The following is a 22,125-nucleotide window of genomic DNA, read 5'->3' as shown; positions in this document are numbered from 1 at the left end:
GCTGACTATTCATCCAAAGGAACTCAAAAGCTTTGCATCAAATCTTAAGGGCCTTTACTGTTACAATAGAATTAATCCTTATCATTTGTTGGACTGTATTTCCACAAAAATGTATTTCCACATTTCAGTGTCAACAATACTAGTCAGTCCTACTTCATTCCCATGCAACTATTTAAGCTGACAAAAGAATTTCGTGTGAACAAAATTGATATACATTGCATAGCTTCTTAACATCTTGTTGATTACAGTTCTTAATAGTTTTGTTTTGTTTTGTTTTGTTTTTTAATCATGTTATCCCAAAATACCAAGAGGACACAATTTTTAATTTTATAAAATTTATGCAAGACTAACATGTTTTCTCAAAATGTCTTTATTTTGACATAGCTGTTTTCTTCCAGGGAGAAATAGAACCATAAAATCGTAGAATGGTTTGTGTTGCAAGCAACCTTAAAGATCATCTAGTTCCACCCCCCCTGCCATGGGCAGAGACACCTTCCATTAGACCTGGTTGCTCAAAGTCCCATCCAACCTGGCCTTGAGCACCTCTAAGGATGGGGAATCCACAGCTTCTCTGGACAACCTGTGCCAGTGCCTCACCACACTCTCAGTAATTAATTTATTCATTATATCTAAGCTAAATCTATCCTCTTAAAATCAATATTCCTTATCCTATCACTACACACCCCGATAAAGAGACCCTCTCCAGCTTTCTTGTAGACCCACTTTAGGTACTGGAAGACCAGTATAACGTCTCCTTGGAGTCTCCTCTACATATAAAAGTAGTTTTATTAAAATTTCACTGATGACAGCCTTGTCATAGAAGGCTTTGAAGGCAACAATGAGGGGCCGGTACAGAAGGCAGAGGAGGCTAACAAATATGTATTTTTTCCTCCAGAGAACTTCATATCTTGCAACAAGTCTGAGTTTCACAGTCAGAAGAGAAGCCAGTGGATTAACATAGAGTGATAGCCTCAGCAAGTTCCCACAGATAAATTAAGGAGTGACAACATTTCTGCAATTACTGGACGCGGACACACAAAGCACTGGACCTGAGGATAGCTGATGGACTAGAGACCTTCTGCAGACACACCTTCACTGAGCAGCACAACATGCTCTAAAGCCTGTAAGTCACAAACAGACATTCACGTTGTAGATCAACAGACAGAATGTCAACAAATATTCCCATTGTAGATCTCAACAGACATCTTCTTATAACAACATAAGAACTAACTATGTGAAGGAGGACGTGGCCCATAACTGCTATGCAATGGAGCTGCTCTCACAGCTGCCACAAGTGACTTCTACTTTGGCTCTGAATGTTCGTGATTCAAAGCCTTACATTATTTTGGAAGCTGTCCACTCAGCAGCTGTATTCAGCATAAATGACCCAGGCAAGGAAAGGTCTTCTCTTTACTTTTCCCTTCATGTTGCTCTTGCCCCTGTAGAACAAGGCAGGCCTATGTTTCCTAATAAATAAGCAAACCCTGTGAAGCCTAAGACAATGTTACATTCAGGGGTCACACCACAAAGACTTATTAAATTAATTAAAAGTAACAAGTTCAGTGATTTTGGAACAAGTTTTTTTTGGAACATCATTTTTTTTTTTCCAATAACGTTGGGCTCGTTTCTGAAGAACTTTCACTATGAAAGCAGATTACCACATATGCTTGCTTTGGGTTGCATTTGAGTCTTGCAACTCATCCCAGTTTCACTGAAATATGAAGTGAAATTCACTTTTGTTTAAAGGGAATTAGATTCAGCTGTCATCAAACCTCAGCCTATTTAGGACTTTAAAACATTAGAATATATGTCCTGTTACCACCCAGAGATCCACTGATGGTGGGAATCGCATTTTTTAGGCAGCTGATTCCTTAAACTTCAACTGCTAAGAATAAATAGGATTACTTACAAAAATAAGTTAATGGAACTACTTGGAGGCTACAGCTATGCACATGTATGTTTTCCATGGAAATGCTGATCCTAGCCCAACAGTGTACATCCTGTACACTGGGACACTTCTGGGAAGCACCAGATGCATTGCACGTGCGCTGACCATCTGCACTGCACAAACATGCAGAAGGACCAAGCTCCCAGGAAGCCATACACATACAGCGCATGAGGTCACGTGGCTGGCCAGGAAACACCGGGGAGACATGTGGCAATCTGATTTGCAAAACTGGTTTCGAGGCCATCCAATTAGCTGGCACTTTGCCCTAAAGTAGTGTGGAGACAGAGCACTTTGATTGTTTTTATTTTGACTATATCTTCCAAACCTGCTATTACAAGTGTTTATAACACTTTTGCAGTATGGGCACTTCTGTTTGTGAAACAGTCAGTGTGAGAAAAGGACTACAGCAGTACCTAAAACTCACATAATGTTTCACAGTCTCAACAAATTGCATAAATCCAGCATTTCCTCTATGAAGGCAGTAATTACCACATTTTACAAATGGCAAAATACAGATGCAGAGAACACTGACCAGAGTTATACAGTCAGTCTGGGAACCCAAAAACCATACTCCAGAGTTCTGACATGATCGTCCTGTATTTTAATTTCCAGTCAACTCGGACCCTTAGAAAATATTTCTTGTTATATTGATACAAAATTTATTAAAAATAAAACACAGGGCCTAAATTAAATTAACGCCTTAAATTCTTTCTTCCCTGCTGAGGCTTATGGTCTAATTTTGAGTTTGGGAAGAAACATGATTGCCAAATCCAAATCAAAACATGTCCCACTTTTCCATATAGATTGAAAATGTTCAAATCCATTACTTTTATGCTAGTGCTACCTATTTGGCCTTAATGCAGCTATGGAAAAAAAAAAAAAGTTTTTCTTTCTATTTTTCCTGTTTCCACATCTAATGCAAAGCCCATTGTGTGTACCAGGCTGCTACAGATCCCTTCACCCTGTCTGAAGTTTCAAAGGAGCTGATTCAGAGTGGACTCACAGCATTATCACAACCAGTACCCAGAGCTTCCCTTCTGCCCCCTCTTATAGCTGGCAGGCTTGGAGAGCAGACAGGCCATGATCTGTCCCTGACATCCTCATGATTTGCTGCAGCTGAAAGACAATATTGTTTAATAATAGCTCTTAAAAAGGAAAAAAGACTAAACATGCCTGAATTGTCATGATCATTAATCTTATCCAGACCATGAGACTTGGCTGACTCAACCCCAAACTGTGGAATGCCCCTAAGCCTGCACTCAATTTTATAAGCATGGAAAACCTTATCATACAGGTAATTTCTCCCTGACTTTCCTGGGATTTCTGATGCTCTGCCTTTCTCTCCAGCTCTTCTTTTGCCTTTCTCTCCATTTTTATTTATTTTTTTTTGTCATTCATAGGTAATCAGAAAGCAACTGCAAGTTCTTCTTCAGTAAACTCTTCAATTCTATTGACATTCCTGTATCTAAACCACACTCAAATAATGCTTTTTAGCTACAATCACTAGACCTAGTTCCACAGTTTGATAGCTAAGGCCCACTGATGTGACAGAGCTGGCTAAGACTGAAGAGCATTGTCCCTTCATGAAATCATGAGTTACACATGTTTATTAATACCAAAGACTTGTTAGAAGCTGTCACAGTAAGAAGCCAGGTGCAGTTTCCAATTCCACCCTGGTTCTGTAACCTTTATTCACAATGAGTAATGCTGACTCATGTAAACTCTTCCCATTGGAGTCACTTTTCCATAAAGATTTTTGATCTGATGTGTGGATGGTTCTTGCACTGCTCTCTGCTTTACATTGCTTTCAGGAGAATAGCTAGTGGTTTAATTCTCAAGGTAGATGCTGTCTTATATTAAAAAAAAAAAAAAAATAGACACCAGGTTGTTAACAGATTTCTTGGTAAAACCACAGTGTGTATTTTATTTGTGCATAGCAACCAGGAAATGTTAATGCACTGTTCTTATGGGGATTTTCCTTTTTAGTTTGTGGTTCAAGATGATTGATAGGCCACCAGGATGTGAGAAACTGGGGCTGAAAACAGGACAGAACAAGGGTTTTGAAGGTGCAGATAGCTTCTTTCTCTGTTTGCTTATATAGCTTTTACTCTTAGTTTGTTGTAAGAGCTTTGTTCTAAATTTATTAAACAGATTTCAAACTCCAGAAAGATATAGATGGGTCAATGCTTCCTTATGGATTGTTTAATCTTGTACTGACACTTACTTCTAAAAAGGAACAAAAAACTAGATTAGCGCTGAGAATTACATTTTTAATATTAACACCTGTTTTAATGCTGGTAATGAATTAGAGGAAAGTAGCATTTCAGAAAGAGATTAAATACTTTTAAAAAGGGCTCCTGGTAATTCCTGTTCCTCTCCAAATAAATCTACAAATTGGACGATATGAGTCCTAACATTTGTGGAGCTTTGGACAATTCATATCTCAGTTTTCAGTTCAGATTTACCTCCAGCTGAAGTTTGTTTTTTTAAAATGTTTCTCAGGAAAACTACTTCATGGCTAAATCAGAATACTGTATGCAAAAACTAATGTTGCATTAGTTTTGAAACATTTCAGAAGCAAAGACAGTTTGTCTGCAGAAATACTAAGATAGCACAACTACTGCCATTTGGGCCACTGTGAGAACTTGAACGTACAAAAATAGTGTTCAGGATTACCTAATACACTAAGATACAAACTGGCCTGGATGGAACGGTTATTTGCTGAGTATTCCACCATCTCCTTAGAGTCTGTTAGTAAAACCATTCGCTAAAGCAATTCACAGCCCAGTCAACTCTAATAGCATACAGAGGCTTCCACCTTTTTGTCAAAAATTGGACTAAAGCCCAGGTCAGTACTGCTGAAAACCACTGGATAGCTGTTTGGTAGGTTATGTAAAATGATTCATTAGTCCCAGCCCCAGTCACTAATATACACGTGTCGACATCATTAAAACACACCTATACCTGAATCCCTCAGGGCTTGATGGGGAAAGGAAAGCTGTACTGGGAAAATATGACTCTGAACTGGCATGACTACACACTGATCAAAATTTAGAAGTCAAATTCTGCAGGATCCATGTGAGTTAAGTGAACGTGTCTGTGAGGTTGTAGCGCTTTACCATCTCAACAAAAAAGTGCAAATGGTCAGGCAACATGCATGTCACGTAGCATGGCTGGGTGATGTTTTTCATTTCTCCCAGCTGTGATATGCTTGCTCTGCTAGCCACCATTCTCTACAGAAAGCAGAGAAAAACTTGGAAATAAGCCACCTAATAAGCAAAGCTTCTCCAAATAATGGCTGGCATAAGGTAAAAGTAATTTACAGATTCTTGGGAGTTGTCAGATGAAATACTTTCCTTGGGGTATTGCCAAGTTGTGAAACCTAAAATGATTTATAGGAAATTCCTTTTTTAGATTCACTATGAATAAACCATACCTTGTGTTTTCTAAGTATCCTTTGTGGACATTTAACAACAACAACAACAAAAGATTTGTTTTTCAGTTTGAAACTGTCTCTCATTTTGAACTTATTAATTAGTTTGCACAAACTAAAACAAAATTAAAGCAATTTCAGAAAAAAATAATTTAAATGTTTACTGTTTTCAATACAAGTAATGAACCCCATCCAAAAATTCCCTGTAGATTTTTTATTTTTTTAATTTTCTTATTTTCATTTCAGTTTGGTATATGAAAAAGTTCTGAACCTTGAAAAGATCATTGGCGAGAAAAAAATCACAGCTGTATCTTTAACAGATTGCTGATATTCAGAAAAAAATTCTCTGCACAGCTGGCTTTTTAAAGGCAGCAAAGTCCAGGAAAACACTTTAAAAGGAATTTACCTGCATGCTGCAAGGGCTGCCTGCTGAAAATAGAGACAACATGCTCTTAATAGCTGGGTGTGGTGACAAGAAAGTGAAGATGTCTCTCCATAGATGCAGAGGTATAAAATCAGACCTTTCTTTGAAGTTGTGCCAAAACTGTTTCTACTATGCAGTTATATTTGGGCACCTAGTAATTTTGGCTGAAAGGGCAAATAAGATGGTAGCTTCCTCACATCCCTGTATATTGTTAACTACATAAAAAAATAAAATAAAAAAATAACCATGCTAACCCTGTGAGCCAAATGGGCTTAGGTGGATCTCTGAAATGAAATGAAAAAAATAAGGAGAGATGTGGCAGGGAAATTGACAGTAGCTGAAGTGGGATGAATGGCAGTAGGAGGATCTCCCTTCTCTACCAGATGATAAAAAGTGTTCTATATATTTCAGTGTTACTTCAGTAAGTACACACTGGAAACGAGATGTGGAACAGAGCTCAATCTCTTGGCTTCCCTTTAAGTTGTTCTCCTTTATGAATGTACCTACCAGGCACAAAATCATTGTTTCTGTATTTGTTTAATGATAGGCAGAGATCATCTGTACATTAATCTGATACTTTTCCTGGCTACTAATTTATCTTTATAAAAATGGAGGGGGAGTGGCACTATTAATAAATCGAGTGTTCATAGAGTCACTCAAAATGCAAGTAAGTACAAGAAATATGTTTCATTCTTCTGCATCTGCTGCAGGAAGGAAAAGTCTGCTAATGCATCTTCCAAACATGCTTCATCTGCTTGGCAACTGTTGCTCTGGTAAACATCCTGAGTGAGCCTATTCAGTGTCATCACTTACGATAAACTTCCTTGCTGCTGACATTAATATTATTCTTTTTGTAATAGTTTTACCCAACAGTGGTCTGAAAGTGTTCAAACTCCACTGGAACATAGTACAGCTGTGCAGCACCTCAATGGAAAAATTGCAGGCAGTGAAATCATAGTCCTGGAATTAGACAGTTATCAGATATGCCCCCCTTGAGATGATGAAAACATAATCATCATTGTCGATACTAGGAACGCTTCAGGCTGTACAATGAGTAGTCTAACCCCAAAGGCTGAGTAACAAGGACTGTGAAGCAAATCAGTTGGGACTGATTCCATGCAATCCAGGTGAAGAAATGTGTATGAAACTAAAGCTGGTGAATAATAGTTGGAGTCTGGTCTTTATTGTTTGACTGAAAGCAAATTGTTTAGTCATTTGGGATAAAAGCAGGTGAGATGCAGTGTTGCTCAGAAGACAGATCCCCAACCGGGAGCTCAGAGTGCCTTATATCTATTCCCTGCACTGTCATCTACCTGCAGATATAAGACACATAAGCCAATTCATCTCTCTTTACCTCAGTTTGAAACTAACCTCCTTAATAAAGCAATTTAAGATTGACTGATAAAGAACACTGTAAGAGCAAAGAACTATTACATTGTTGTTTTATTGCGTGCTTGCAAGTTTTGCAGTTGGCTTCTATCTAAACTTTGAGAAGTCACAGGATGCCTGATTTAACATTTGTGGTTATTTAGATAAGAAATTCATACAAAATCAGACATCAGATCAGCAAGTCCAATAAATGACAGATATTGTCATTTGGCAGCATGTTACTCAATAATAATACCAGGTGTGATTTGAAACTATTATTCATGTGACATTGAAAAACTTTAATTTCCTGGTAAACAATTTATAAACTTAAAAAAAAAAAAAAAAAAGCTTAAGTAAACAAAATTTCTATTAAATATTCTCAATGTTTTATGTTCAGGAAGTTCATTACAGAAAAGCAAGCAATGATCAAAACTGAAAAGAGGGAAAAAAAGGCTTTGAATAAGAAGTAAAACATGTATTGACTTTAACAAGGCCACTTCACAAGGAAACAACAGTGAAAGGAACCTCAAGAATCTTTTTGAAAGCTCTGAAAGCCAGCCAGTTAACACAAAAATAATGTTAGTCATCTTTGCACGCTAAAAAGAATAGGGATGCTTAGAATATGCCTCACAAAGTAAGATGTCAGAGGACAAATGACCCATGCAGGAGAGAGAACTGCCCAAAGAGGAGTACTTATCGGTACATTCCTCACAATGCAGATGAATTCATACACAGTTTCTTTCACATCCCCACTTAAATTTCGGGGAAAATTATGAAGAAAAAAAAAAAAAGAGAGAGAGAGAAAATAACTTTTTTACACAAGTTTCTTGTACAAATTTGCTTAGAAGTGCCTTACAGAATAATGCAAAGTAGCACTTTAAACAGTTTAGATCTTAATTGCATATTGGTTAAAATATTGGACAGCAGTCCACTGAACTTGACCAAGATCTCACTGGAGACTGAAACTGGAGAACTGAAATTTCCAACGTAGCGGATGTTTTAATGACTCATACTAGACTCAGATTTCTCCAATTAAAAAGAATAAAAAAAAAAAAAAAAAAAGAATCATTTTAGTACATAGCTTTGCAGTTAGAAACCCATACTTCTGAATACTTGCCACTAAAAAAGAAAAAAAAAAAAAAGAAAGAAAAAAAAAGCCAAATAAGATATGGTATCATCTGCATTTCCAAGGTCTGGAGAATATGCAAGAGTCATAAGCACTGATACTTGTGTTCATTGGAACAGTCACTGTCCTAACAAATTACTGGATGAGTTTGTGACCAGCTATTTATAACCCAATTAACTGCTGAATTATAATTAAATCATGAACAAAAACTGAAGAAAGCTACTTATCTGAATCAATGGTTGGCAAAAAGAAGCTGTTTCCCTTTGTGATGTTAGATTGAAACCCTGCTTTCTTCCACAGTGGGATTTTGGGTAATTTCTGTTAACAGCGTTGTTCTCTGTTCGTTGTATGCACAAGATCTTACAAATGCTATGTTTTGAAGAGATCAGAAATTCTGGATATGAAAAAGGAAAGAAAGAAACTTGGAAGAAAGAGTTCTCTTCGGAACAGATCATGGAAGAAGCCTGAAGATTTAGCAGAGCTTAATTCAAAGGCTATCATGAAAGATGAAAGAAGAATATCCAGCTATGTGTACAAGCTACTGCAGTTTCAGAGATGTAGAGTTGTTTGATCCTAGTGTGTTCCTCTCCATGAAAACATAAACGCCAAACTATGTGTATATTTTCAATAGAGGGATGGCAACCATGTTACTTTTAGGAGCACTGGAAAGCATACTACACATTATAGAAAAAAATCAAGTTAATGAAATGCACATTTCCTTTGCACTTCCTGAAGACTGTGAAATTTACCTCTGGAAGCATTAGGATAGACCAAGTGATAAAGCCCAAGATTTTCCTTGTCAGAAAGACTTGGTTTGGGATCTGCATTAAGTATGATTCAAACAAGAAGTCAGTTTTGGAAACGATCACTTTATATAAGTACATGCAATGATTAAAACCATCAGCTTGATCAAATCTTTACTAGAGTCTATGCAAGTCGATGGGAAAGTTAAATGTACTTAAATCAGTGCAGCCTCCTCGCACAGAAAAGAACTCTGTCACACCCATTGCTCCCTCCACTTTTTCCAACACCAGGAGGGCAGTGATCACACAGCCTGTAGCCAGAATGCCTAGGCTAACAGGAAGCCTCTACCGGAATTTTTGGTGGCAAAATGTGGCCATTTTCTGCACTCCGTATAGCTCGACCCATCTGTATGCTAGTTTCAACAATCTTGAAATCTTGACTTACACTGAAAATACCAAAGCGCAAGAAATTTTCTTAAGATGCATGCAGGTTCTTTGTATCCCATGTTCAGTTAAATTTCTTACAGTTCCTTGCAAAGTCCTAGTTTGGAATCTTTTTATAATTGGTTAAGGAAAAAGTTATGTTTAATTTCTAATGTTTCCAATTAACATTAGTTTGTACATAATGTTGTGGCTATTGCCAATATGGAAAGAATAACTATATGCCTGAGGTCTCATGTATCTTTCATACTTTTTTATTTTCCCCAGATATTTTAACTTAAAAATTCATAGGAAGCAGTAAGGATTTGCATGCATAAGGGAAGAATTGGAAAGAAGTATTAGCAGTGTGGCCTCAGTCTTATGTGAATTCAAATATTACTTTAAATCCTAAACACATTTAGGTATGTGAGGGCAATGCACTACTGTTTGCATGCAATAATCCTCAAGTAGTGAAGCACTGTTGTCTTCCAGAAGTGCTGGAATGATTATGAAGCCAGTGACTTTGCTGTGATGTTAATGGGTTCTAATAATCTTCTATTTTAATGAAATATAGCTGTATTTTAAGAAAAGATCCAGAATGAAATCAGTCTTTGAACTGCAAATGATAAAGTGACATACCTCAATTTATGTGCTATAAGTTTCTCGACAGTAGAAAGCGTTCTGAAGTCAGATTCACTCTGAGCAAGAGTCAATTCAAATAGCAAATTGGGCATAAGCCATCTTTATAAATCAAAAACCCTAGATAGGTAGCATAATTTTTTATTATTATTACTATTTTTTTATTTTTTTCCAATGAAGCTGCTTACATTCTTAAAGCAAAAGAAACCATATATATTAGACAAAGCAAACAGCTGTTCTTGTGTGACCCATTATTACCAGATCATTGAGATCAGGAAGCTTAGACTGAGATAAAAAGGAAAGGAAGCCAGTAAGAACTCTGAAAAGAGAAGTGAGGAGATGTCATCACGTACTAGCAAAAAATAAAAGAGGGAAGTTCTTTACACAAAGCAGAGATCTCTCTTAGGAATAATAGAAGTAGCTGATGCAGAGTGGAAACACTTTTCCAGATGATATGCTACCAGTCATTGTGCACAGATCCCATTTGTCTGTCTTGAATATTGCGAAAGTCTCTTAGGCACACCTTACTATACCATTTCCTAAAATACTGCTAATTCCGCCGAGTCTAAAAACTATTTTTTATTTTTTTTCTGAAAGGATGGGAGATACTGGGTGCTTAGCAATCAGTTTAAGGTACAAATCCAGTAAACTGAAAAGCAAAAGACAGCCTTACATTAGGACATGAACATGTTGCTATAGCTGTAACCATGGCTATATTTGTATTGTGGTAGGGTTTTCTTGGTGGAAAAAAAAAAAAAAAAAAAAAAAAACACAAAAGGTGTTAATAAGTTGTCTTGCACTTCTCACATCTGAATTTCCTGTGAACCAATAGCAATATGATTGTGAAGTGTGCTGATAAAGTGATATGACCTGAACACTGAGTATCAGTAATAAAGTCAGTAAAGTGTCTGACTGATACTGTTAATAAACTCATTGCAGGTCTGCAAACAATGGGTTATAAAGTCGGATGCTTCATAAATTAGAAAAACACTTAGCTCTTGCTCATAACATAACACAGGCAGGAACATTTTCTCACATGGATTGTTCAACTGCAGTAAGGATTGCATAGCTAGGCTCAGATTACTAAACGGTCAGTAACTGAGGAGTTTCCTGTTTTTAAGATGCCAGCTTTCCAGAAAATGTTCCAGTCCCCTGTACTCTTATAAACTTCTGCATCAGTAGAAGAACTTTTGCACGAGGACTTTTTTTTTTTTTGTATGAATAATAAAAATGCTTACTTCAGCTGAAATAGCCTTGTACATGAAATCATAGTTGCTTTCTGAAATTCAAGCAAAAGAACACTAGTTGTGTCGATGAAGCACAACATTGGGACTTAGGAAAAAATGTTTTAATTCCAGTTACATTGCTGGGTAACTTACTTGCTCTCTCTCAGTTTGCTTACTTGTAATGTGACTTCCAAAAGCCAAAAAACAAAACAAAACAAAACAAAACAAAACAAAACAAAAACAACAAAAAAAAAAGGAGCTAGCTTTTATTTTCTGCTCCCCACATATTTACATATTTGTCAGTTCACTTGTTTCTCACTAGCTGAGATTATCTTTATTCTGTTGAATAACAATATACTCAAACTTGAAATTTCAAGTTATCTGGTAATTTAAACATATTAGCCTGATTCCACCTGTACTGATTGTACTGATAAAATGCATCGGATGAGAGAGCTACCCCCTCTAGACCAAATGTTGTAACATGCATGTAAACTGCATGTAATGCAAGAAAAAGATGACTACATGGAACTAAATTTCATCAGAGACTCCACCTGTTTCTAACGTAATACATTGAGAAAGTGTAAGCATTCAAGTTCTCTTTCAAGAAGAATTCAGGTTCCTCTTTTACAGAGCCAGAAACAATGCAGCAAATGACAAACAGAAGGAGTACTTCTTAGGCATCTTGATGTCCAGTTCAAATGTCTAAGTTGCTGTAGCATAAGTTAAGAGAACACTGCATTGTGTTATTAATGCTCCCCTGGAGCTTTGAGGATGTAGTTTTGTAACATTAAGTAGATGTTATCAGGAAACACTTTCACAGGTTATATATACCTATATATGCCTATATATATATATAGGCATATAACCTTTGCTGGGCCCAAGACTTTCAATGCTGTAGCTATGCTATATATCTAAATAGGATTGTGACAACAAAGAAGCAGCTGAAGAAAATAACATTGCATCTCTTTTATTTTGAAGGGTAACCTAATCAAATAGAGAGGTTTTTGGATTTTTCCTCTTTTGCTCAGCAAAGAAAAGTTGCTAAGGAGTTTTACCAGTTTACCAACATTTTACCAGTCTTGCATTGGTCTGTGAGTAACATACATGTATTGTGTACTCTTTCCTAGTTTACCATAGTGTTGGGCCCCATTGGCATATATAGGAACAGGTGTCCCTAGGAAATGTAAAAGATCTAAAAAAAAAAAGCATCTCAAAGTCCAGAAACACAAACTACTTGTTATATGAACTGCTGAGACAAAAATATAATCTTGGCAAAGGGATAACAGGAAATAAATTTGGATGCCATCATTGATCTCAATAGTCTCCAAGTCTCAGGATATGCCACCTTCTGGATGATTGGGCTTTTCTCTTGAACCCACACAGACAGAAAACGCTGTCTAACACTTATGCCTATATTTTCTCTGAAAAAAATGAGTGACTGTGCTGACCTTACTCTTCCATGATGGCATAAGATTATTTCACTGTCTTAAAAGCCAGTGAATGCTGGCTCTATTCAGGATGAACACCAACTGTATCATTACTAGATAATGTGTGAGACTTGGCAGGCCAATGAGAAGGAGAAAATAAAGCAGAACTGCCACGATCATTTCCTATCCAGCAAGCAGCCAGGAAATACAGCCATAGAAAAAAAAAAAAAAAGGAATGAAGGAATGAATGAATGAGACTGATCTAATGGAAATATTAGGAGACACAAAAGTCATCATACACAGTCTGAGAAAAGCTTTGCAACATTTTACACCACAATGGTGAGCAAATGGATTCAGGGCTTTCTGTGGCAAGCCACGAAAGCAGGAAAGAAACTTCTCCCCAGTCAGTCACCATGGGAAGGTGTCTCACATGCTCACACTGTCTGCCTGTTACTGCTTTACATACAAGAACTGTGAATTTGATGGCTGCCAGTTTATACCTTAGCTGTGCCATTCAGCTATGAACTAAAACCACCAAGTATCTGTTCTCTATAGGCTATAAAATGAATTGGTTATGTTCTGGAAAAGATAAGTTTAAGAGTTCAGAGCTCAATATTTCAAGCAAAACATTTTTATTTTCTGTGCTAGAAAAATGTTGTGCTTTTTCTCTTCCCAAGAAGGCAAAGTGACTCTTGCTATTGCAAAATAAGAGTGATAATTTGTTATTACCACTCTTCTGAAGTCAGTGGATGCTCCTGCCCTATTAGCCTCATGCTGAACTCAATGACAGCAAGTCAGACTTGCCAGCAGAGATGGCTGAAATAAAAAGAAATCGTAAAAACATGAACAAGAAAATTTTCTGCTTGCTTGAGTCTGAAGAACTTGGTCTCCATGTTTCGTTTTGCTTGAGAATGACTAAGCTGCTGAATAGAAGTTTTACTGGATTAAATGGATTTAACCTGCTATCACAGACACAGGCTGACAGGAGTCTAAATTTATCGGATTGCTTCAGCCAAATGTCACAAAGAGATGGAGATGGATTAATGCGTATGGAATGGAAAGTAGGTGGGAGAAAGAGAAAAAGCTCAAAAGAAGATGTGAACATATACAAGATACACCTGGCTACCAACTGGAGACAGCTGGTTGCCACACAGTGACAGTTAAACTTCTCTGGACCTGTAGCCTTCTGTTTAAGTGGCCTTATGGCATCATGGGCAGGTTGCCCAGCCTCAAGTTAAAGACAGTGGGTCTGTTCTTAGCTCCTCCTCTTGCTGGGTCGTTTTGTGTCTCTTTGCACTCATCTTTCCCAGAGTATCAAGCCCTTATGTATAAATACCTCATATTCTCCAGAAGATAAATGATAGTTATTACTAGGAAGTTTTGCTTCAACCAGGAATGAAACGTGAGTGGATTTAAGGCATCATTCTTCAATTAATTATTAAATCAATTTTAAAGTTCAGGAACCAAAATAGGTGTTCGGTTTGACAGTAGGATGAAAGATTTAGATCAGTTCTTATTTGCCAAACTGCTTCAAACATCTCTTATCAGAAATAGACCAATCCTGAATACAAACTTTTTTTTTTTTTTTTTAGAAAACTACATCAGGAACCAAATGTTATTGCAGTGAAAATAGCTGCCAGTCTTCCATGTGTATATGAACAGCATACACACGAGTAAACAAGATAAAACTGTCAGAGCAATGGACAAAAAAGTTGATTAAAATCTGATTTTAGTTGGACTGCTACTGGAGAATGAGGACTTGAATGAAGACTTGACTTGAACAGAATACATGTTATTTAATTTCTGTGTTTTAAGTATTCCTATATGTCAAATTTGCTCATATGCAATATTCAGGAACAGAGAACAATAACAACAACAACATTTATAAATCTAGGGACTCATTAGCAAAAAAGGGCTTTTTCTCTACACTTACACGCCTGAGAAAACACTGGAAAAGGGAAAGGATATTAATGGAAGATGCCTAATCAAGCAGGAGGAGGAAGAACAGGGAAGCAAGTATAAGCAAACCGTGAAATGAGCTCAGGCCTCACCCTCAGTTTCTTCATTATTAATGAATCATGTTTCTTTATAATTGGCAAAAACTACTTTTCCTTGAAGCTTCCCAGTTAACTGTTTAGTGTTCCCTGCACAGAAGCTTCCTCTGGAGCTCTCAGTTGGAGCCAGGAGACCTGGCTGCCACTCGCACAGCCACACTGCATCACCGCCTCGCCTCCGCGCTCCCCAGCAGTGGAAGATGGCAAGATGGCAGAGGGTAGGTAAACGACTAATCGCTGCCACCACCACAAGTCCTAAGGCACTCCTAAACTACTAGGTTTGCATGCTGTAGAAGGAGCAGTTGCCAGCTTGCTTGGCCCATTTGGGGTGGGCGGGCGGGCTCTGCCTGCCCTTTGAAAACTCTCGAGTCGCACTGCAATAGTAGGTGTGATACCAGTCCCAAGCTGATGTGCCTCCCCGGCAGCAAGATGCATTCTCTGAGTGGCTGCCAGCCTGGGGCTGGTGCTCAACTTTCAGAGCCCCAGCTGGCTGCCAGCCTGCTTGCTGCCTGACCGAGCTCGCTCACATCTGCCCACAGGGTCCTGGCTGGCCAGGGACCACGTGCTGAGAGCCAGTTCACCTCTCGCTTCTGCATGGGAAGGCTGCGAGAAGCCATTCATCACATCTACCCACACACACCACACCCTGCTGCTTTACAGACACCTATGCATTAACAAAAATAACAATAAAAAAGCCCCCTAGGGAAATATACTTCTGAGAACCTGTTTCACTGTGGGCCTTGCTAACTCGCTGCCATGGTGAGACATCTGTAATCAACAAAAGCTATGTCACAGCAGATTTTTAAGTATTATATGTTCAGCAAGGGCAGATTCTTATTTACAAAAACAGGTACTTACTAAAACAGACATTAGCTGTATAACTGATGATCACTGTCTAATGCCCTCTGCCCTGCCAGCTGCCTGCCTGTACCCTGGCACCCTCTTTTACAACCATCTCACGTTCCTGCTGGAACCGGATCATTAGCAGAGACAGAGACGGAAGTTTTGCCACAGCTGCTGCATGTCTGAGGTTTTCTTTTTTTTTTTTTCTTTTTTTTTTCTTTTTTTTGAGGGGGGGAGGAGGGGAGGGACTGGCAGGGGATGGGCAAAGACGCAACACAGTCAAGTCAGTTAGAGTTTCCAGCTACTGAATCTAGTTCAGTCATCAATAAAAGGAAAGAAAGAAAAAAAAGCAAATCAATATATTTCTCAAACTGCAAATGTAAGTAAAGTTCAGGTCTTCTTTGTTATTTTTACTTTGAATCAGTGTGGTTGTTTGAGTTTCCCTGCTAGTAATTGTAAAACTAGATTATTCTTCAATTTCTTCTTTTTTTTTTTTCTTTCTTTTTTTTTTTTTTCTTCCCTATTTTTCTATATGAGGCTTGAAGGTTATTGTACTGAATTAAGATTGCTGTATTATAAAACACAGCCAGTGTTGTCATGTAGAGGAACTGGAAAGTCCCAGATCCAGTGCACACAAAAGGGAGTTCAATTACATGCCTAATTGTATGCACAGACTCCAAAAATGACAGCAGATTTCTTTAGGCAGCAAACAGTTGCAGAGGCTTGAACTTTAAATCGCAATTAGCTGAACTTTCAGTCTGACTGACAGGACTCTCCGAGGAAAACCCCTCTCTCCTCTGCCGGTTGCTGTTTCACATGGCTGCCTGCAAACTCATCCATGCGCTGAGCTTCTCCACCGTGCCTTGGGTGGGGTGGGCCCTGGCAGCCACAGCGAGAAAAGAAAATCACCGCCAGCTGCTACTGATATTACTGCTGATGCTGCCGTAGAGAGGCCTGTGATTTCACAGGGAGGAAGTTGATAAACATTCAGGGCTGAAACAATCTTCTCTGCCACCAGTATTAACAGCAGCCATAATGGTCACTGATAATTACAGCGTCTGATGGCCGTAAGCCTGGCTTTGAAATGATTATTACCTCCCTGGGAGTGACAGACAACAGCATTGTAACCGCTGGTGAACTTCTGGCACAATCTGGAAGATGGCAAGCAGCTGCTCCAAACTGGCTTCTCCCTTCCAGTTAATAGCCCACAGAGAATGGTCTAAACCACCAGATATACCATAAAAAGCCTTATGGGCAAAGGCAAAATATAAGTAGGTTGTAGGTGTGGTTTCACCCGGTATCAACCATGGCATATTTAGCACAGAGGTATTGGTGACAATCCCAACCTCTGTCTTTCTTCTCTCACTTTGCTCGCCTTTAACCGTAATAATGAGATTCTGTAGTCTAAGAATTCCATTCAGTGCCAAAAAACGAAACGTGATTAAAACATGCTCTTGGTTATCAGCTGATGCTATAATATCATGTGTTTCAAACACCATGAATTGTTCCAGTACAGCATTGTATTCTTTTCAAAGTAGGCAAAACTACTGCAGTTGGTCATGCTTGTTCCACAATTATCCTCTCTGTGAGGTAACCACGTACATTTAGACTTGGTCCTGGGAAAAGCAATTTTAGGGAACAGTTCAGCAGAAAACACTCCCTACCTCTCTTCTATAGAAAAATCTTTAAAAGGGAATGTTTTTACATGTTTTTGTAAATAATGCAATCTGTGTTATATGAAATTGAGAATTGCCTTCTTCTGTCCTAACTTCATTTTCAAACACTTGTCTGTTAATGTCAGAACAGAAACGCAGGGCAAGAAGACCAGAAAGCAAGTGGGGAAACCTTGTTACAGCATCACTGGAATTTCCCAAAACGTCTAAGTTCTTGGGCACAGTTTTCCTCTCTTCATATAAGGAGCACTACATCATTTTTTCCCCTGCTTCTCTACAATGTATTCCACTACCAGTCATCTACATTCAGAACTAAAATTAACCTTTTATCAAAGAAAAAACACAGTTACCAGATGTCTTAGACTCCATCTTCTGTACCCAGTAGCATGATCACCAATACCAAAAACCTTTAAAGCTGTTTATCTAATCTGCCTTTATCTAATTGCTCCTTAAAATCAATGTCTCTTAGCAACCTATTTTCAAACTTAGCTACTGCTGCTAGCCGCTCCCTATGAATACCATCTCTTCTTTGGCAAGAACATTGCCATCTTGAATTGTTTGCCCTTTACAGTTTAATTAACATATATGCCACAGTTTTCGTATCTTATTTTTGCTCTGCCATGTCAAAAGTGCAGCTTTTATTCTTCTAACTTTTCACATATCCACAGACTCCATTCCTGTTACACGTTAACTTGATTGCTGCTGCAGGCTTATTTTATTCCTCATTTTTTATTTTTCCCAATTTCTTATTTGGTTCCCAAATTAACTGAAATCTGCGTAGACATTTATGCTATTTTTTTTTGCTTGGATACTTTTCAGGTTTCTTCTCTAACTTAAAATTCTTTGAGACTTCATGCTGTGTATATAACCAATGTTAGTTGTTTCCTGCAATCCACTTTGCTCCTTGTCACACACCCAAATATTGCTTTGAGACCTTCATTTTTCTTTACTATATTTTCCTGCTCTCTTCCATGTGTTCTTTCGTTTGAAATGTTTTTGCAGTTGTCCATTAATGAAAGCATTTTTTAACCACTTCATGAGGTTCTTGAGAGCCCATCTTTTCCAGTGTAAAGTGTTTTTGCATTAATGAGCTCATGCTCATTTTCTCTGATGTTTATACTTGTCTATCAGCATCTCAGGGCGCCTCGTCCTACTGGCACATTCTTACTGCAGTAAAACCTCATGCATGTTTAGGTTCTAGATAAATAACAACAGTATTAGTACTGTCTTCAAGTCCTGGCCTATAAAAGTCATGGGAACAGTTCTGGAAAGAAAGACAGACTGGGTATGGGGGAGCATTTCATTTGATATTGGCTAGAGCTACCAGTGACTTTAATAGCGTTTAGTTTTAGAAGTTCTACCTCACTTCTGTGATGCTATCTTCCCTCATTAAGCCTTTCTCCGACTTCCTGTTTTCAAGGTAAAGGTTCTTCATTGTGGTGAATACCGGTGACTAAAGATGCAACAAACGTTTCTCCAAAGACTGCAAGACATTCCTGTGCTATGGTTTGTTGCCTGTGTCTGTGTGTGTGTGTAAGCTGTTCAAGGACAAATATATAACCTTTCCATTAAGCAGTGATGGAAGTCCAAGAGAACTTCAATAAAGTGCAGTTTCTTTTCAGCTTTGGGAGAACAGCCAAGACACACACTGTAAGGACTAAGTGAAAAAAAAAAAAATAAACAAACAAACAAAAACCTAGAAAACCTAGCACAGAGAGCTTCTTCAAACTACTTTATTTACAAATTTACATGACATACATAAGCTAAGAGGCATTAAGGTCCCTTTGTTTGTGACTGACTGGCTGCTATAGTAGCCCTTCCTCAGAGCCCTATCTTGTCCTGAGACTCTGGCCACCTCTCCAGTGCTGATACATAAGCCTCTCCCTCCCACTGGTGGACTCATTCTTCCTCTTTTCATTCCATCTTTACTCCTACTTCTATTCTAGTTTCTTTCAGTTTGGGGGTCAAAATTCCATGAGTCACTTTGTGTTAATCAAGGAAAACTTTGAGAGAAATATTTTTACAAGTACATAATATCCACAGGGGAAAATCTCTCCAGAATCGTCATTAACCAAGATGTCAGTCTCCATATACTCCTGGGGTTTGAAATGTGGCTCAGACTACGCAGACAACAAAAGTCACATCAATATCATGAGTCCACCTCGCTGAAATATCAATGACACTATGGTCACAGCAACACAGAACTCAGGATGAATCAGTTTTTCAACAGCTCTCTATATCTCATATTTCCTTTAGCAATCACATTAACAGCAACCCTGGGATGTTTTTATTTTTGCCATAATCAGCACTAACAGAATCAGAATCCAGGAACAGATCTGAATTTGGTCTTCCAACAAATATGATCCAACATCAGTGGCCAGTATTCTGTGATGCACGCAGGAAAGTCACTGATTTAAAATAAATAAATAAATAAATAAAATAAAATAAAACCACCATCAACTGCCATTTTGAAGTCATTACCGACTACAAAGTCATGCTGGAATGTACCGCATACCAACTAAAATATATTGTAGCTATAATCTAATACCTTGCTAAGCCATTAAAGAAACTTCCCCGTGGGGCATATGTGAAGTCTGACATACTTCTTGTAACTATGCTGAAGTAGTAGGGTTTTCTTCTATGTCTCACTGCAAAAATACATTACTTCCAGAGTCACTACAAAACCTGCTTCTTTAGGACACTCCTGGCAGCTCATAAAAGGAGAAATCAGTTGAGCGGGCGGTAACCAAACCATTATAATCCTTCTACAGCATACAGACCTGGAGTAAGTCAAAGTTTTAAACACGTCGGATATCCTTCATGTACTTTCTCTAAGGACTTTATCCATATACCTGATTTTAACAAGAATATTTCAGTACAATAGGTAGGCAATTTTAGGAAGAAAGCAATGAGGGCTCTCCAGCTACCCCAGATGCGCCGGGAACTGTTCACTCTGACACACCCATCCACAGCCCAGCCGCGCTGCAACCATTACAGAAGTATCCACTGCTGCTCAGGCAAATGGGATATATATGTACCGTACACACACACACAGCCCTTGGGTGACAATGGCAATGAAAAATGTACTTTGTTAGTCTCCTGGAACTGATGAGTGGAAAAATAATGTAGAAGGATAATTGTTACCCCTAACCACAAAATGCCTCAAGGCTGTTGCTGTCACAATGAGAGTCTGTTAAAAGCATGGCCATTTCCCTCAGACACGGGTGAGCCTGCACCATGTCAAATTTCCAGAGCACTTTGTCATTTTGGACATACAATTATTATTTTTTCCCTACATGAATGTTTCATTTTTAAATGCAAATATTTGAAGCAGACAACCAAGCTACAGAAAGCTAACTGATAAACAACAAATTTTGCAGGCGCTTGAACCCCCCTTTGTTCCAAAGTCTCACCAGTCAACCCCAAAGAAACCTTAAGTTAGAAACAGGCATGCCTGGCATAAAAGCTCTCCAAATATCAGTCACACAGATCACTGCAGTTTTGTTTCTGTTCAGCAAAGCTGTGTCCAAATGCAGTCTGCATTAGCTGTTAGTTCAGCCCCTCTGAACTCAAGAATACAGCTATATGCTGGGGAGGGGGTTCCCCCACACCCCACTCTAAAACAGAGCTAGGAGAGCGACATAAGTATGTAACAGCAGTCACGTTGTCGAACCGAGCTATACTAGAGCTATTCTAAATTCCCTTGTGTACCTCTGTTCTCAGTTTAAACTTTAACGCTCTACAACTCACTTTTTATGGATCTGGAATTGCCCTTTACAAGCAATACACAGCTTTCTGCGATTGTACAGAGCGGCACAGCTGCAGTTACAGTTCTAAAGCATCTCTGATAACTCCCATAAATAGTAACACTTTATACAAAGATAGATGCAAGGAAGCTTTTAGCTATATAGCAGAAGAGCTGTTGTTGTCTGAAGCATAAACTTATTAACAATCGTAAATGTTTTCATTCATACAAAACTTACGTGTCTCTGTTAGACAAAGCTTCAGCAAACATAATCCAAAAGTTGCCCACACGTAGAAGCTGGCCATTGTTTTCTCAGAATTGTTTGGTAAAAAACAGAGATCCTTGCAAGCTGCGGAAAGAAGAAAAGCCCCGGCGCTTGTTAAGCCTGCAGTCAATGAGTCTGAAGTTTGCTGCACTTTTTATTCTGATTCAAAGGAACTGGAGTAATGACATAACAGGGAGGGGGAGCTCCATCAAAAGTCACACCCATATTGCAACAAACTTACTGGGCAGCGAAAGGGGGAGCAGCGGGGGGTGGGGGGGGCGCCTAGTACTGACTAAGCAGCCACATGAGTTTTAAAGAGGCACTAAACCTCCTATTCTTACACACCAGTACAGTCAAAAGTTATATTTATCATGCTTACGGGAAAATGTGTATAATCTCTCAGGAGGTAGCAGGAAGGCACTGTTTGCTACAAGCTCCCCCTCCTGCATTTTAAAACAGCATTAATACAAACCAGGCAAACATACTAAAGCACTAGAGCTTCAAAACCCCAGCAAAGAACCTACAGCTGCCTGGATGTTTCTCCAAAACATTTTGCTTGTTTTGTCCCATCTCATCATTTTCTCACTTTGCAGTAAAATTTACAGCAAGCAAAAATACCTGCTCCACAACGAACCTTTCCAAAATGCTCCTGCTTTTACCCGGAGGATATCCTCGTGCAGCAGGTAAATCAAGGTGGATCGTTCCACCCTTGGCTCCTCTGTGCAGGCTGCTCCAAAGATGTGGTAACTAATGCCGGTGGTGGTACTGAGGACTAAGGTCAATGTTTTATT

At 38.6% G+C, this 22,125-nt stretch overlaps 1 protein-coding gene across 24 annotated transcripts in view; it reads right to left on the bottom strand.

Annotated features, from left to right (window-relative positions):
• CD44 (CD44 molecule (IN blood group)) overlaps window positions 1-21,512 on the bottom strand; it is a 60,237-nt gene extending 38,725 nt beyond the window's left edge. For 12 of the 24 annotated variants that reach the window (XM_068684640.1, XM_068684650.1, XM_068684645.1 and 9 more), the window contains exon 1: window positions 21,308-21,512. In XM_068684640.1, coding sequence (XP_068540741.1) covers window positions 21,308-21,374 — 67 coding nt within the window. In that variant the 5' untranslated portion in view covers window positions 21,375-21,512. The remainder of the gene's footprint in view (window positions 1-21,307) is intronic. The other 12 variants (XM_068684654.1, XM_068684655.1, XM_068684653.1 and 9 more) reach the window with 7 other exon arrangements.
• Window positions 21,513-22,125: the final 613 nt, after the last annotated feature.

The sequence above is a fragment of the Anas acuta genome, chromosome 5 (assembly GCF_963932015.1).
Source record: "Anas acuta chromosome 5, bAnaAcu1.1, whole genome shotgun sequence".
NCBI lineage: Eukaryota > Metazoa > Chordata > Aves > Anseriformes > Anatidae > Anas > Anas acuta.
Note: the sequence above shows the minus strand (reverse complement) of the source record. Positions and strands in the feature narration are given on the sequence as shown.